Source organism: Podarcis filfolensis (genome assembly GCF_964270895.1).
Source record: "Podarcis filfolensis genome assembly, chromosome: 2".
In the NCBI taxonomy this organism is placed as follows: domain Eukaryota; kingdom Metazoa; phylum Chordata; class Lepidosauria; order Squamata; family Lacertidae; genus Podarcis; species Podarcis filfolensis.
Window position 1 is genome coordinate 93,486,094 of NC_139605.1, and position 17,461 is coordinate 93,503,554.

The 17,461-nt window shown below is 49.5% G+C and overlaps 1 protein-coding gene across 1 annotated transcript; it reads right to left on the reverse strand.

Annotated features, from left to right (window-relative positions):
- Nucleotides 1-986: 986 nt before the first annotated feature.
- On the reverse strand, nucleotides 987-15,218 carry SLC25A10 (solute carrier family 25 member 10). Its single transcript, XM_083598427.1, has 11 exons — nucleotides 14,712-15,218; nucleotides 10,039-10,158; nucleotides 8,950-9,064; nucleotides 8,813-8,861; nucleotides 7,841-7,882; nucleotides 7,433-7,476; nucleotides 6,071-6,141; nucleotides 4,931-5,023; nucleotides 3,729-3,806; nucleotides 3,391-3,447; nucleotides 987-2,951 (listed from the first exon to the last, which is right to left on the reverse strand). Exons 1-11 carry the CDS (start codon nucleotides 14,943-14,945, stop codon nucleotides 2,850-2,852), a joined length of 1,005 nt encoding a protein of 334 aa, XP_083454553.1. The 5' UTR covers nucleotides 14,946-15,218; the 3' UTR covers nucleotides 987-2,849.
- Nucleotides 15,219-17,461: the final 2,243 nt, after the last annotated feature.

Consider the following 17,461-nt stretch of genomic DNA (forward strand, 5'->3'; position numbering starts at 1 on the left):
ACAGCAGTACCTATTTATCTACTTGCGCTGGTGTGCTTTCGAACTGCTCGGTTGGCAAGTTCAAGAGGCTCAGTGGCTTAGACCACAGCGCCACCCGCGCAATATATGGCACAGAGCCACCCGTTGCCTACCACAGCACTACAACTTCCAGTCTTTTTGTCGCTATGTGCCTCAGCCACTTAAGAGGTCCATAGGTTGTTCTTACCTGGGGATACTGGAATGCGGCTCAAAGAGCAGGCTTGGGAACAAAGCGCTGCTATTGCCAGACCTAATTAAGCTTTGCTAAGATGACGAATTTGCATTCCCTTGGCCTTCTTCTACAGCCCAATTAGCGCCTTGTCCAGACGCACCTCTCATGCAAGCCACACAGTATGGGGTAGATAAATGTTGGCAGCCATAACTAGGGACAACACCTGTGTTTGAGACACCGCTTCCTCATGCTCTGTTTGAGACAGAACAGGGCTGCCCACTAAAATCCTGCTGATTCCAGGGACTGAACCTGGGACCTTCTGTATGTAAGGCAGAGGCTCTAACACCGGTCAATTCCCCTACGTGGGTTTATAGTACCATTTGCCTCATACAATAAAGGGACTCAATCTTAAGTCCTGTAGCTTCCCGCTGCACTTTGTACCACAGCAAGATACTGCATAGGAGAAAGTGGATCTACACAATTTGGACATCAAATTCCTTAAAGTCTGGCAACAGAAGCAACTTGCTGCGACATGGACTAGCCCTGCTCACTCAACCATGCTAGGTTGGCACCTGTTGAAAATGAGAATACGTCTCTCTCTCTCTCTCTCTCTCTGGAAACTGTTAACTAAAAATGGTTCAATACGCCACATTTGAGGGACATTTTAAATAACAGCACTGTACAAAACCATTTAGCCTTCTCATTTCCCCAACAGAGCGAACTTGGAGGATGTAAATCTGAAGTCATATGACACACGTTGAAAGGGACTGGCGCTTCAGGAACGAGCAACACCTGCTTTTCACAATTACTTTATTGTCATGATTACAAAAGTGCTGATTTAGTTGCTCTGGCTCTTCGACCCCGCAGAGTCATTACCTTCTGGAATGACGCTTCACACCTGGGGGGGGGGGCGGTGACCAGTGAGGGGGGCACCACATGCTGGCAAAACAAAGGCCAGCAGAAACAAGGGACAAACGGCCGATACGACAATCACTTCATTAGGCGTGGGCCGGATCCAGAGGCATTTAAAAAAAAAAATCAGTGCCACAGAACGGGGCCTTGACAACATCACAGAAAAAGCAAGGCAACGTGGAAAGATTTCACAGCCGTCTAGGCTCCCTCCAAAGCTGCCAAGAGGCTCAGAGGAACTGCCAGAGGATAAATCAGGCAGGGAGTAGGGAAAGTTTGGCAGCTTAAGAGGCACACAATGTCTATCTGTGGCACCTACTCTAGAGTAAACCTAGTAAACAGAGGGCCTCCCCCTGCCCTGCAACCTTAGCCCATGCCACGGGTCTAAATACGGACCATGTTCTCCCCATCCCAGATCCTCCGTGAAGGCCTTGCCGACTTACGACAGCCCCCTCTTCCACCATCATATGCAAAGAGGCCTGCTCACTTGGGGTACATGAGAAGCGAAGGAGGTGTCACAAGGGATTCAAACGTTCTCTCCCCCAGGCTGAGCTAACTTGGCTCCTGCTAGTTAGAGGAATACCTCAGAAACCTATTCTCTGCTCTCATTAGTGCCCTTCCCCCAGGAGGCCCTTTGGTTTCAGGAGGCTTTGGCTGAACAAGGTTAAAGCGAGAAGCAAAATGAAGGAGGCAAGGCTTGCTAGGCCGGCCGTAGACTGCGGTGTTGCTTGCCCTATGCTACCACTACTACCAGTCACAGTTAAATACAAGGGACCATCCGTGCCTCATACAGCAGACCTGAGGGTTAAGAAGAGACTGAGGTAGGATAAAGGGAGGAGGCCGGACGCAGTGAGGGAAACCTTGTGTTCGTAGAAACATTTAAAAATCTGGGACGCTGAAGGGTAAGAAGGAAAAGGTGCCCGCCAGGTGTATTGCTATCGACAGCCCCACCATTAACTAATAGAACCCCTCTCCAGTTCACTCGTAAACATTTAAAAATGGACAGAGAACCTTATTATTATTATTAAGTTTCTACCTCCCCACATGGAGATGCACGTCTGCTCCAGAAGAGCAGGGGAGAAAGCAGTGCTCAGCATGGCAAGGTGACTGGGAGATGGGAGGCCGTGGCACCCAACTCCCCCCCCTCCCCAAAGAAACAACGAAGGAGACTGAGAGGACAGAGAAATATGGTGGTATTGCAGAAGAGGCAAGTTACTGCCCATGGCACAGCGCAGGAGCAACTTCAGTCTTGCAGGGCTCCCGTAGCGAGTGGTAGCAAATGTTGCAATGCCGACGGGCAGGACAAGGGCATTCGTGGGGCTGTTGGGCATTAAGAGGAGATGCTGTGGGGTCAGCAGGGTTACTACTGCACGGCAGACAGTATTGTGGTGCTGCTGCTAACGGCAAGGAATGGAGGCTCCAGTGAACTGCTGGGCATAGGAGAAAGGCATTGTGGGAAGAGGTTGGCCGCTCACTGCTACTGGGCACTAAAGGAGAGAGTTCTGATTGGCTGTCTGTCATACCATCAGGCACAAAGCAATGCCAAAGGGTTGGCTAGCAGCTGTGAGAAACTGTCAGGCACTGAAAGGGGGCATTCTGCGAGAGTTCAGCTGGCACTGTTAATAATGCCTCACCTTGGCAAAGGAATATTGTGTGATACCCGGGCACTGTGGGGGTCGTAGTGTCCAAGCCCTCCCCGCCCCCGGTCCTCCAGGTTTATGCCTCTGACTAAGGCAGGCCCTCTTCTCCCTCAGGCCAACACTTTGATCCCAAAGTTTTTGCGCAGCTGCTCCAGGAAAACAAAGGTGAGCACCGTATGAGGGACCAAGCGGACGCCAGCAGGAACAAGGCCCTAGAAGAGGAAATTGGTTATGGTCAGCTTCTGTCAATCCTGGAATCGTGGCCGCAAGCTGCACAGCTAGACCAAGGAGGGAAGGTGGGGCTTGAAAAAGAGGCAGCTGGCAAAGGGTCCCAGTGGAGAGAAGCCCAGATTTTGATCCCATGCGTCTACTCCAGTATCTGGAGTCATATGAGGCTTTTTCACTCACCTGGCATCACCTAAAGGCCAGGTAGCCTGGCATGCAGCTGTAGCACTTGAGCAGGGGGAGGGATGCTATGGAGGCAGTGGAGCCATCTTGGGAATAGGGAGGCAAACTGGAGAAGCATGGTGGCTGGGGACCAAAAGGGCAGGAATGCAGGACTAGGAAGGGCTAGGAGTTGTGCTGTCTGCATTGTGTGCCTGGTCTACTTGGTGCAATCACCCATCGATGCTTCTGCTGCATCTGCATTACCTTATAAAATGCCAGTGGCCCAAGCTTGGCTGTCTCCACTGCACAGTGCACGACACCCTGAGGGAGAATGAGAAAGAAGTCAGCCCATGCCCAGGCAGCCCCCTGTACAGATCCCATTCCTCTCCTTACAAGGCTCAATCTCTGCCAGTCACAAACTGATGAAGAGCTGCAGCAGCCAGAATGATGCTCAGGGGCATGGCACCAAGCAGCAGCAAAAGAAAAAACAGAAAGCTGGCCAGAAGGCCAGTGATATCTGTAGGATGATGCTTAGTTCAAGCAACCAATGAATCAAGAGACTGGAAATCAGGACAGCCATTGACAGGGATCAGATCACTCACCCGATACTCCCCCTGGGAGTTCATAAGGCGTGTCTTCAGCACATCCAAGGGCTGACACAGGAATGTGGCACATCCTCCCTGCAATGAAAAGGGGTGTGTGTGTGATGGCAGCAGAGCCTTTTTGAAATCCTGTGTTACAGGGCATGGTGTGAATGTCACTAGAAGCATGACCACTTGATAAGCTAGTTATCAGCTGACATACTGCTACGTGGTAGTTGGAGGAAAGGGCGATATCTCACCCCACCGCTGTGTTAAGAGTAGAAATCCAGTGATGAAGCAGGGGAGTGGCAAGGCATTTCTCTCTAGTTGCAGACCACTGGTTTACCAAACAGTTACCTAAAATTAGTGTGTGGCATGTGCTGTGTTTTTAAGCCATGGAGCAGAATAAATGGGTAGAGGCCACAAAATCATCTTGCATGATCTGCACTGGAATATATAGTTCCCTGAAGTGCCCCAGACCTTAAAGAACCCCATCCCTCTATCCAGCTAATTCTCTTTCTCACCAACCTTTCAAAGCCTTCTATAAAACCAACTTCTTGGGCAAAACCGTTTCAGAATCACAACAGCCTCTTCTACACTGCAGTGCCTGCTATTAGCCCTACCTTCCCTTTTACCTTTTCCCCTTTGTCAAACCTTGCTCTCTCCATTAGTCCTCAATCCAGAGGCTCATGGTCTTATTCATTCCAAACAGCACCCAGTAGACTAACTACTGGGTCCAAGCAGATGCTCAGTAATGTAACAGCTTTACAAAGGAGCTACAAAGCAGTCATGAGCCTAGTACAGGCTTAAACAGTGTATGGTCCCCACCAAGCCCAAAACAAGCCCCAGTCAAGTATGGTAGATACTTCACCACCTACCAACCTCCCCCATATTTTTACAATCTCAGGCAGGTCAAACATTGTGTTTATCTTGGAGCATTACCACTTGTGCAGGTCTGGTTAACATAAGAGATAACTCTTATGGCTCAATTGCCAGACAACCCAACTTTAAATGATGAGCTTTCTCGGTTTGAAATGCTATCTTTGCAGGGAAGGACTAGGACCTTCATAACAATCCATTCTTGGTAGCTCCATGGACTTCGACTTTGGACCTCCATCTCCCAAGAAGGTGGAACAAGCATCATGGCTTTAACCCCAATGAATACAAACACACAAACAAAATAAAATCCTTGACTTTGCACCCACACCCAGGTATCCACTTACAGCAATAAAGCTGGCCAAGAAATGGGTGAGAATATTGTCGGAGAGGAAACCGGTCCCAAGAACCAACTGCTTAGCCTGGTCGTAGCAGGAGAGCTGCAGAGAAGCAGAAAGATGTGAGACTGGCCCCAAATCTCCCAGCACTCATGAGCAAGCAGAGAGACTGGCCCTGAAACAGAGTGTCCATTCTCTGTTGAACCACAAGGGATCAGGCAAGACAGCGACACCAGCCCCTGCAGTGTATCAGGAGGACAAGTGGCAAAAGTGTGACTAAGCCTCAGCCCTCTCAGACAAATCTCCTGTCTCATCAGTACTGCCAGGGAGACAAGGAAGTTGTACGTCTAATCCGGGGAAACTTGGGGCTCTCTAGACTACCAACCCTTGTTATTATCTTTGCTGGCTGGGAGTGATGAGAGTCCAATAGCATCTGGAGGGCTGCAGGTTCCCCACCCCTGGCCTAACCCATCTTTAAAAGCCCTAAGCCAATATGCTGAGGACACAGGTGGACTGGGAAATATAGGATCTCATTCTCCAGCCTACACTGGGTCACTTGTGCCTTTACACCCTTTTGCACAAATCTCTCACCTTGAGAAAACAATTGCTACAGAGCCTGACCTCTCCTCTCACCCCCACCCCCTTGCAGCCCCAGAGACAGGAGAGACAGTACGAAGGAACCTACAAACTAACCTGTTAACCTTGGGCCCAGAGACTAAGAGAAGCCTTCAAACATTTTAACATTTTGAGTCAAAAGCTATTAGTGCTGTCTGCAGGTTTTGCAAATACATGCTGCCTTCTGCATCCTGCTGTCTGAACGCAGCTGCCTATAGCCTCCCAATGGGAAGACTGGCTCTTGTGGGGAAGTTATGCCTGGACTAGAAATCTTACCTCGCATCAACTGCAGAGCGGGTGTCTCTTCCATTACATCTGACTGTAACAGGGCAGGATTTCTACTAAATCCTATTTTCCCTCCCCAGGTGGCTAGAGAACATGTCAATCGATTTCATGCCTGGGGTGAAAAGTGGGCATATAGATATGGCCTTGGTGTGCATTGTGGTGGGTATATGCCTAGCTGAATATGCACACATGTAGGCTGGATTTAGGTGCACAGCCATAAGCAACTATGGATCTTTTTTGTATCACTACCTGTCCAACAGTAACCAGGGCCCCTCGACTTGCTGCCATTGAAGCTCCCGAAAACAATTTCTTCACACCCTCTGCAAAGACAAAAGGGATTCAAGGCATGGGGGTATACACTAGGTTGCACAGTCTACAAACAGCAGTGCTTTTCTGCTCGTCAACTTTTCAGAAACCACAGCCTCCCAGCCCCTAAGACACTGCACAGGAATAGATATTCTCTATTGCTCCCAAAGATACAGGAATGATGTTATAATCTACTAGGTGCTTAGAAAGCAGAGCCAATCCATAAAAAACTTCACTGTATTCTAGCACAGGTTGGTTTTAAAAGGTTATGAAATAGCTCCTCATTTAGCCAAAGCCAGACGATCAGAAGCCCTGATAGGGCAGAGATACTGATGCCCCATCACAATAAAATATCTGTGGTTGGAAGATTAAAATATAAATCTGTGGTTAGAAATCAAAGCATCAGAGAAGATAAGATCTCCAATTAGATGCCTGTGGAAGAGAGAACACTGCTCAAACTAATCAGGGACAGAGGACAGGGGCAGTTGCTCAGACTGGGTCTCTCTGCTCTTGCACAGTTTCACTTTTTGAAACCCAGTCCAGCTGCCAATCTATGAGCACTTGCCTGGGGGCAAACCACAGAGGATCTGAACCAATGAAGGCTGCATGACTTGTAGACTCTGCTCCTTGCCTTTTCTCCTCAATTTCCAGAGCAACATGGAGCAGGAAGCTACCATTCCTCATCCTTCCACTGGACTTTAAAGGCAGGAGGGATGGGTCTTATTTTCTCCACTTGCCAATCTGCCTCTCCCCCCATTGCCCCCCTCTAACACACACGAAGGGACAACCCTTTTAGTCTCCTCTCTCCCTTTTCCCTGGGCCCCATATGCTTGTTCTCTGTGACGCTCTAGAAGCCAAGTATGTGGTCAACTCTGAATTCTACCCGTGTGAACTCCAGGTCACCATATTCCTCTGCACTTCCCATCAGCTTACTCACCCCTCTCCCTTCCAAACGTTCAGCGGCTGCCAGACTCAAGAGGAGCTTGCAAGTGGCTCCCATCACTGATCCCAAAGAGCCACTAAACAAAGGCTGTACCTGCATCTTTCACAGGCTCTCATCCTGCCACCAGCTTTACTTCCAGGTAGTTTGCCTTGGATGGTGTTGCCCCTTCTCCTGGCACTGGTTTTGCCAGCTTCCTGAAACCGGGACTGGCCTGTGACCTAACAGCTCCCACTTCCGTATAGAAAAGGGGGCAGAGGCTGCAGCAGATTCTCCCCAAGGCCAATTTCTTTCATTCAGGGTGAGCTCCCTGTGGCCTCTCAGAAGCTCAAACTAGCCACACTGCGCGCTGACCAAATCCTTACCTTCACGAAGCACCCGATACAACCCATCCAGAGCATGTGAGTAGCTAGAAAGCAAAGAGAGACCATATTAGACACCTAAGCCCATCTGGCTGCAGCTGCTACTTCTGCTGGCCACACCAGACAGAAGGCTGCAACTATAGACTCTTCCAGATCTAGTAGGGACTTATAGAACCCTGGGCTTTGGTCGCCAGGGGGTGCTGTCCTGATTCAGAAAGGTGTCTTTGAGCTTCAAACAATCGGAATTTGAGGATCCATGCTGCCCCTCTGTGGCCATGCAGCTTCAATACAACCCTTTTCGGAGGGATAAAGGCTTTCACAGGGTCCGCCTCCTTAATGCTATTATTTGCCTCTCCCTCACTTGTGCATCTCCTGTACAACCCCCCCCCCCTTTGCAATCTGGACACTCACTTGCGCCGCAGATGCACCGGCTGCTTCATGTCATTCTGCATCCTGTGGAGGGAAAAGCATCACAGCGTTAAGGACACTTTCATGAGGGCAGGGAGACAAAAGCCTTTCCCAAATCACACCCCCCCACCCCCACCACGATAGGATGCTGAGTTTGCCCCAGAGCAAGGCGAACCACAGAGACAATGGGCTAAATTCTGTGTAGCTGTTCAGAATTTTGTGATCATATACCTGAAGGAGCATCTCCACCCCATCGTTCAGCCCAGACACTGAGATCCAGCGCCGAGGGCCTTTTGGCGGTTCCCTCCCTGCGAGAAGTGAGGTTACAGCGAACCAGGCAGAGGGCCTTCTCAGTAGTGGCGTCCGCCCTGTGGAATGCCCTCCCATCAGATGTCAAGGAAATGACCAACTATCTGACTTTTAGAAGACATCTGAAGGGAAGTTTTTAATGTTTGGTGTTTTTAATATTCTGTTGGGAGCCACCCAGAGTGGCTTGGTGAACCCAGCCAGATGGGAGGGGTATAAATAGTACATCATCATCATTATCGAGTTGGAAGGAACCCCACGGATCATCTAATGCAGCCCCCTGCAATACAGGAATATGCAGCTGGGATCAAACCTGCAGCCTTGGCATTTTCAGCACCATGCTGTAACCCACTGAGCTATCCAGCTAGCACTAAGCAGATTTCTCTGTCAGCAGAAGCATTTCTGATGGTGAAATGATCAGCCCTCTCCTCCCCCCGCATGCTGCTGCAGGGACTCTCCAAACCCCTCTGCCCACCCGAGCCAATTTAAGGGGGCACGAAGAGGGAAAACACCACTGAACTGGCGAAAGTCCTTGTGTGGGCTTATCCAGCCCCATGGAATGCCCCCGAGTTCAGTAGGGGTGTAAAGAGTCAAGTGAACAGGTCACGGGGAGCTGAACTGGGAAAGGTTGAAGCACAGCCATAGGGAAAGGGGAAGGAGACCACTGACCTGACATTCACCATGTCCGCTGGGGTCCCCACGAACCCACCAGTGAAACCTGCAACCAGAGAACAGCAGGTGAAAGGGGACTGTGCAGCCTGCACTGGCGTGGCCCGTCATCCTGCGCTTGCCAAGCCCCAGCTCACCTCCTACTGCACCTAGCAGCACCTTCTGGTAGAAGGGCATTGGCCCCTGGGCACCCTGGCTCAAGTGGTCCCGCACAGTCTCATAGATGGCAAAGCGGGTGAGGGAGTACGTCATCTGGAGAAGCAGAAAGAGTCAGAGCAGGTTGGCAGCAGCTCTCAGGCCCTGGTCCTGCCCAGCACGGGGCAATCGCTCATCAGAATCACCGTTCAGCCACGGCACCAGCTTGGCAACGCGCAGCCCCTGCGCTGGCATGGCCACAGCCTTGGCATTATGGAGCTTGTGCTCTTAAGAGCCATGGCAGCAGTGTCCTTTTCGCCAATCAACAGGCACCATATATGCAAGAGGTGCCACCCCAAGTGAAGCCCTCTTCTTCCCCGAACCCTGCTTGCCATAGCAGAGGCCAACCCTAACACCCAACTATTCAGGAATCATAGATTCTGCACGCAGAATGATTTTCAAGCAGGGCTTATGGTGACTGCAGAAATCAATGTAACCTTATTACAGAGCCACTTGCAAGGATTGAGAATTCCCTTGCAGAGTGGTGGGAGAAGCAACAGTGTGCCGGGAGTGGAGGGAGCCATTGTGACTGTCAGTGTGCTGCTAATAAACAAGATATTAAGAAGGAAGAGGGATACAACTCAAGAAGCTGTCGCTTTTCTCAGCTTCTCCTCATCTGCACAAGATGCCTGACTCATCAAAGTCTTGGGGAGGACATAGCTTAGAAGCACATGCCTCATTTCAGAAATTCCTAGTCTAAAAACCTGCTTGACCTTCTCAGATGGCAGGGGCTATTGGATCCTTATATTCTATTGACAATATTCTGCAGGATTTTTGCCGTTAACTGTGACCAAATGGCCTCTCAGTTTCAGAGACTGCAAGTCGACCTAATTTACAAAGCTCTGTCCGTGAAGCCAAACACAGTCTCAGTGTTAAATCTGTGGAATACGCTTTGAAGGGTGCTGGAAGAAGCTGCAGAACTCTCACGGGTAGCGTGACGGAACCAAAAAGCTGGCATGGGAAGCCAGACGAAAGGAGCAGGACTGAACAGACAGGCGTAAAGCAATCGTTGCAGCGGTCCAACAACTCACCTGCCGGCAGAGGGAGGCACTAAGCCCACTGTAGAGGGCCAGGAAGCCATCGTTGCGAATCACACGCAAGGCCATGCCCGTCATGCGCATCTTCACTTCCTGCTGGGTTTGCAGGTGGACCTAGAGGCAAGGAAAGCAGGTAGCAAACAGGTCAGGCTGGATTTGCCAGGCTCTTTGTTCTCCGAGGGATATTCCAGGGGGGCCAGGGCAAGGAAAAGATTAAGCAGCCATGGCCCATGCACCTCTGATACAGCAAACAAATGAAACTGCAACTCCACGTCAACAAGATCTCAGGAATTCATTGTAAACATCCACTTTGAATCTTCTACTCCAAGAATACTGCCCACCAGAGCTTAAGGAGAGATTCTCTCTATTTTTAAAGCCATGACTGATGTTTTCCCCCTAGAGACAATCCCTTTGCATAAGAATTTATATTTTGCTATCCTGCTCCACTCTCCCCCATAAAATTTGAAAAGGATTCCTGACTTCTGGTTTCCTTGCTTTTACAAAACCCTTTCCCCTCCATCAGGACATGTGGCTTGCCCAACAAAACCCACTCCTTCCAGAAAGACAAGTCTTACCTCCCAGCTACCTCCCCCAATTTCTCCCAGATATTATTCCCCCCACTGAGCTGTAAGAAGATTCCTGCATTCTTCACCCCATAACCTAATGGGTGCTATTAATTTTGGATGTTTTTGCAATCACAGCCGCAAGGCACTTGTTCCAGCCATGGCAAGGGGCTTCCCTGGACAGTCTGGTGCCTGCATCCACAGACGATTGCTGACCCATCTGCTTCTGTAGTTTAGAAATGCAGGTCAACATTGGTTTCCCAGATTACCATCCCACCTGCAAGCACCCTGACCTCGCAGTGGAGCAGCTCGTGTTTATAGTACTGTACAGCCAACTTGGAGAGAATTTAGGTGAAAGGCTGCCACGTTGATAAAAATCAAAAAAACCTTGGCAGGGCCATTGGCCAACCAGCCCTTATCCTGAAGAAGGGGAGAGGTCAATTCAAGCAACAAGAGAATGTAGCCTACATAAGTTCTGAACTGGACCCAGAAATGAAATAGTACAAAACACTTGCACTTCTCGACACTGGCCTTCTCCCATCCTGCATGATATTACTGTAAGGAACAAGGAGTCCAAGCAATTATCTGACTGGAGGTTCTTGAATGCAAATGTACCAATGTTTTATAGGCAGCTGGGGATAGCTTAGTTGGTAGAGCATGAGACTCTTAAATCTCCGGGTTGTGGGTTCTAGCCCCACATTGGGCGAAATATCCCTGCATTGCAAGGGATTGGACAAGGTGACTCTTGTGGTCCCTTCCAACTCTATAGTGATTCTATATTGGTTAGAGTGTTGGATTAGCAGCTGGGAGACCAGGGTTCAAATCCTCACTTGGCCGCAGAGCCAGGCACTACCTCACAGGGTTGTCCTGGGGATTAAATGAGCAGGGAAACCATGTACTTGAGTTTTTGGGAGAAAAGCAATAAATAAAATAAAATATATTTTATATAAATATATAAATTTAAATAAATTTAATTTAAATAAAATCAATCAATCAATCAATCCAAGAGCCTTCTAGGAGCAGGGGTTAGAGTTCAACAACAACAAGACCCACAGCTTCGCCATTTTTGGTAAGACCCACCCTTTTAAAAAGCAAGTGGACTGAAGCAGCCCCCGGTGGAATCACACATCAGCTGAGGCTGCAGAAGTACCAGTAGCCAGGAGAGGGCAGTGAAGCGGTGGACAGCAGCTCAGATGGGCAGTGTTCCCAGGCAGCCAGTGGCAGCTCAAAGATCCCATTGTGAAGGATGAAGCTGGAATGTGCTCATCAAGCAGCTGGCAGGCCCAGCAGTGACACAGGGAAAGCAAACGATGGAGGCTCAAATCTGCAGGAATCTCCAGGGTTAGCAGCTTCATGCTGGCATTAGTGTGCCCCTGCCAGACCATAACAAGGGAAAAGAATGTTCCCACCCCATTAGGGACCAGGGCTAAGTATGCAGAATGCTCAGGGAGAGGCGGGTGGAGTGGGTGAGAATCTCAGAACAGGCCTTGCCTGGTAACTTGTCAGTGGCTGGGCAGAAAAACTTCGTAGCCCCACAAACTCCCCTCCTAAGAAAGCTATCTTTCAAGTTTATTGAGTTTGACAAGTCCATCCCCTTTCTGTCAGCTTTAAAGCAGCCTGTGGGGCAGACTTGGGCCATGTACACACCATACATTCCCACCCCCACAGAATCCTGGGAATTGCAGTTTGATAAGGGTGCTGAGAACTGTAGGTCTGCGAGGGAGTAAACTAGGGTTCCCAGGATTCTCTAAGGTGTGTGAGTGTGTTTCAGATGTATGTTGTGTATGCAGTCTTTGACATTTGACTTTGAAGAGCAAGGACCAAAGCTGGGGACACTTTACTGCCATGATGAGCAACGCCTCAGAGACCACTTTTAGACTGCATGCAACTTTTGGCCTAAGTTCATGCAGGTGACAAAGAGATGGGGAAAGGGGCAGGGGCTGGGCCAGGCAGAAAGGAAGGTGGAAACAGGATGTAGCCTCACTTATCACCAATGTTGTGGCCACTGACAGATTACCCCTGAGAAATAGGCCCTAGAGTAGACAGAGAAAGGCAGTTGGCTGATCTTGTCTAGGTACACACAAAAGAAAGGCGGGACAGTTGGGTAATAAAAGGGCTTAGAAAAGTTATCATTAAAATCCCAAGCAGGCTTCTGTGTGGAGATCTAGAGAGCAGCCAGGAGAGGCCTGTTGACACTGGTCTCTTCCTGGATTATAGGACAGATGTGACTAACTGGCACAGCTCGAAGAAGCCCACACGAGGACTGCTACTAGTGCAATAGGGCTTTCTCCCCTCTCCTCACCCCACGTTCCCCAAATTGGCTTGTAGGGAGGAATCAGGAGAACCCTTAGAACACCACATGGGGGAGGAAAGGGAGGACTGTTCCCTTGAGCAAACAGAAATGCTTGCCTTGCCAGAATGTTTGTTTTAGTGCGACATTTGAATTCTTCCCCATGTTTTGGCCTCCCTCTTTCTTCCTTTCTGATTGGCTTGCCCCATGTCAAGGACGAATGTGTTTCGCGTACATTTGAGGAACCTTGGATTCTGTTTTTAAAACAGAAAACAAAAAAACTTAAGAACGCCCACTATGACGACTAACTGAGAAATAACAGCAATAAAGATTACAAGGCAAAAGAAAATAATTTATCTGTACCCATTCAACAGAGTACGGGAAAACACTGCATCTGCTGATCAGGGCTGCATGCCAGAGATCATTAAGAAAAATTCTTAATGGCCCCACTGACCTTGGACATGCCACTTTCCCTCTGTGTGCTTGCCTTTCAAGGCAGAAACTACGGTATCTGGCCACTTGTGAGGGGTCTGCACAATGCCAGAAGTGCAGAATCGTGGCTGAATGGGGCCTCTTTGTTTTTTGCAGGCCTCCATTCATACCAGGAGATACTGCCACTGAATTCAAGCTGTTATCTTGGAAGTCCTCACTTCCAAACCAACACAATTAGGCCTCAGTCTCTCAAACCAAGAAAATGCTGCACAAATTCTGTATCACTTGACACACAGTAGAAGCTAGAAACTAGACAGGCTATACCTGTTTTACAAGTACAGTACAGTAATATTTAACAGAGCAGGGGCCCAGCTACTGTGATGATAATTATGCCTTGATCTGTGCTCTCTCATTCGTAGTGGAGAATGCTAGCTGGTCAAATTATACTACACATAATGGAGTTAACTGTCCAGGGGTCCTTTACCTTTACCTTACATAGAATGAACTGGAAATGAGGGGGAGGTGTCTGTTCTCGTTTTTGTATTTTTATGTTTCGAACTTGCCCTGTGATCTTCAGCTGAATACAAATTTAATCAATAAATCAATCAATCAATCAATCTGAACAGACTCAGGACTGTTGCCTTCAGTTAGCTCCTTAGGCACTGCTTCCTGGAAGGCAGCCAACACCGTCTGGCCAGAGGGAGCCACTACAGGGCACACAGCGGCAGCAGATGCCAGTCTGCTGTGCCCAGGAAACGAGACACCAAGGGGTGCCAGCCAGGGCCAGAATACCAACCGCAGGCCACGTCTCTTGCCTGGGAAACGGGGTACATCTGTGCACCACGGTGGTGGTGGTGGTGCCCAGGCAGTTCCAACTTCCTAGTTATCAACGGAGCCAAAATGGCAGATAGAAATCATTGTAAGGGGTGGGGGGGAGAGGAGAAAAGGGAAATGCCACGCCACTGTCAACCCCCTATAGCCTCCAACCCAGAGTGGGGGTGGGCTAAGGAAGTGTCTCCTCGCCTTGCCGTCGCTCGCGCTGCCTTAGACGTAAATGGTAGGTTAGAGGTGAAGAACCTCTCCTTGGAGCACTTTGCTGTTCAGCCACCTTTGCCTGCAGCCAAGCAGGGAAAGGAAGCGGCGCAAGGATTTCCCAAGCTGCAAAGGAAACACGCGGCAATATTGAAGCGGAGGGGGCGGCGAGAGACAAACAGTAGGGATGGGGCCAGCAGAGATCAGCGCAGGGGAGCCCAGGGGGAAGACGGGAGGCAGAGGGCCGGAGAGGGATTTTAGGGGCCAGGTCCCCCCATCCGTCGCCGGGGAAGGGGGTGCCCCGTCTTCTTTCCTGGCGGGTTTCTCTCCCCCTCTAACGCAAGACGCACCTTGAGCAGGTCTAGCGGGTGGGTGCAGCAGGCTGCCCCGCACGAGGCCAGGCCTCCGAAGTACCAGCGGGACACGCGTTTCTCCACCATCGCGCCGCCGGCTCTGCGTGGCTGCTGCTGCTCCTCACCTCCCCGCTGCACGGATCCGGGAAGCCCGGCCGCCGCCTCCTCCTGCTCACCGCCGGCGCTCCCTGCACTGAACCGACGAGGCCTTAAAGGGGCAACGCCCGCCATGGGAGGGACGCCTTAAAAGAGCAACGTGGAGGCCCGGCTGGGTGTACCGGGGAGGGAGAGTAACCGGGAGAGGGTACGCAGCCTTTCTCCGCTCAGGCGGAGCCCCCGTCTTTGTCCGCCCCCGCGCATTCCGTGCTTCTGGACAATCACCTTCCGACGACGGATTCTGCAGCGTCGGGCGCCGCTGATCTCCGCTGCCCGCCAAGATCATGGCTAATCTGGAAGGAAATCCCGGCTCTGTTTAAATCGAGCAGCCAAGCTGCTGCTGACTCCTTCGTTGAAAATTCACACACAGTTCCTCGGCCCCCCCCCTCGCCCACTCCTTTTTTGGGTTTTGTGGTACAGTATAGATAGGGAGGAGGAATTAAAGAACCTTTTAATGAGGGTGAAAGAGGAGAGCGCGAAATATGGTCTGAAGCTCAACATAAAAAAAAAACCACTGGTCCCATCGCCTCCTGGCAAATAAAAGGGGAAGAAATGGAGGCAGTGAGAGATTTTACTTTCTTGGGTTCCATGGTCACTGCAGATGGTGACAGCAGCCACGAAATTAAAAGACGCCCGCTTCTTGGGAGAAAAGCAATGACAAACCTAGACAGCATCTTAAAAAGTAGAGACATCACCTTGCCGACAAAGGTTGGTATAGTTAAAGCTATGGTTTTCCCAGTAGTGATGTATGGAAGTGAGAGCTGGAGCATAAAGAAGGTTGATCGCTGAAGAATTGATGCTTTTGAATTATGGTGCTGGAGGAGACTCTTGAGAGTCCCATGGACTGCAAGAAGATCAAACCTATCCATTCTGAAGGAAATCAGCCCTGAGTGCTCACTGGAAGGACAGATCCTGAAGCTGAGGCTCCAAGACTTTGGCCACCTCATGAGAAGAGAAGACTCCCTGGAAAAGACCCTGATGCTGGGAAAGATGGAGGGCACAAGGAGAAGGGGACGACAGAGGATGAGATGGTTGGACAGTGTTCTCGAAGCTACGAACATGAGTCTGACCAAACTGCAGGAGGCAGTGGAAGACAGGAGTGCCTGGCGTGCTCTGGTCCATGGGGTCATGAAGTGTTGGACATGACTAAACAACAACAAATAGATAGGTCAAACACAATTGCAAAAGGAGAAGAGTGCACTAGCTGGCAACAACAACTCCCTGTCAAGTGTATATTTGGCAGCAAACCTGGATTTGTTCTTGTGTTACATCAGCCAAACACTTATTGTACATAACGCCATTGTAGTTTCTTGTTCTACATATGACTTTCAGAGTGCTGAGAGAAATGTTTATTGTGAAAGTGTGTGTTCCTTGCGCAGGTGGATATTTCTGCAGCCTTGTAACAGACATGGCTGGCATCAAAATACCAGCCCTTATGTCTCCTGCCCCCTCATTTAAGAACTTACCCTTTCCAGGGAATGTTTGTTAAGAAAAAACTGTTGACAGTGACTGTTTGCAATATCTGAAAAACCTGTTTACAATATTAAGCCCGCATCTCAAAGCCGTGTCATATCACCTCAATCACACCATCTTTTATTGGCGACAGTCCTTGTATTCATAGACCAGGTCTATGGATATTTACTCAGATGCAAGTCCTACTGTGTTTATTGACGTTTACTCCAGTACATGGGTTTAGGATTGCAGGGAGCTGAATGCCACAGAAGATGGCATCCCCTTGGCAAATTCTATACACAGTGAAGGGCAACCATCACACTAGGTATCCTCACCACCATATGGAGCAGAAATATTCACTGTAATATGATGGCACAAGATAAGAACTGTTAAAGGCACAGAACAGCATCATTCAGCCCACAAGCATAATGTCTATTCCCACTCTTGGCTGCAAGCTATCAAGTGGCTTGCATGTGTGCAAAAACTGGTCCTCAAAAAGCAATAGGATCCTAGAGATTGGCATATTGTCTCTAACTCCAGGATAGCAAAGAGATCAAACTCCACTGTTAGGCTGAACTGCCATTCTTGGTGAGTCACACTGCCCTAAACAGGAAATGGTGGACCTTATAATTTGGACCTTAGGGTGAAGGATGGAAATTGATTGATTAATAATTTATATAACATATAATTCTTAACTAGCACCAAAGTGTGCTCTGACAAAATATTACTTACCTTGAGCCAACACCTGAATTATCAAAACACTGTTGTACCAGCGCCAGCTCTAGCTCGAAGTCTGCTCTCTATCAGTGTTCACTTTCTTAACACATCAAAACGCAAACAGTATGCTCCTCCTATCCCTGAACTACGTGCTTTCTGGCCAGCGATAAGATGGTTCCTAATTTCCCTTGCACCGACAGAGACTGAAGATACAACAGTCTAGCGAAACCAAGCAGACTTGTAGGCTTTGTGGGGGCCCACAGTTGTCAGAGTGAGACCATTAGCCCTTGTACTACGTGTGATCTGATAGGGCACCACACTATATTGTCCCAAGAGTCTGCTGGTTTCTCATCTTCTCAGCTAGGAGTGTGATAGCTGGGATCCAGGCCCGTTCATGTGCTAATCCTATGCTGGTGCAGTGA

Coding starts and splice junctions, on each gene's coding strand:
- SLC25A10 (XM_083598427.1), bottom strand. CDS start 14,945: ATGGCGGGCGTTGCCCCTTTAAGGCCTCGTCGGTTCAGTGCAGGGAGC. Junction 8,862..8,949: donor GCTGCTAGGTGCAGTAGGAG/GTGAGCTGGGGC, acceptor CTCTGGTTGCAG/GTTTCACTGGTGGGTTCGTG. Junction 3,807..4,930: donor TCTTGGCCAGCTTTATTGCT/GTAAGTGGATAC, acceptor TTTTCATTGCAG/GGAGGATGTGCCACATTCCT.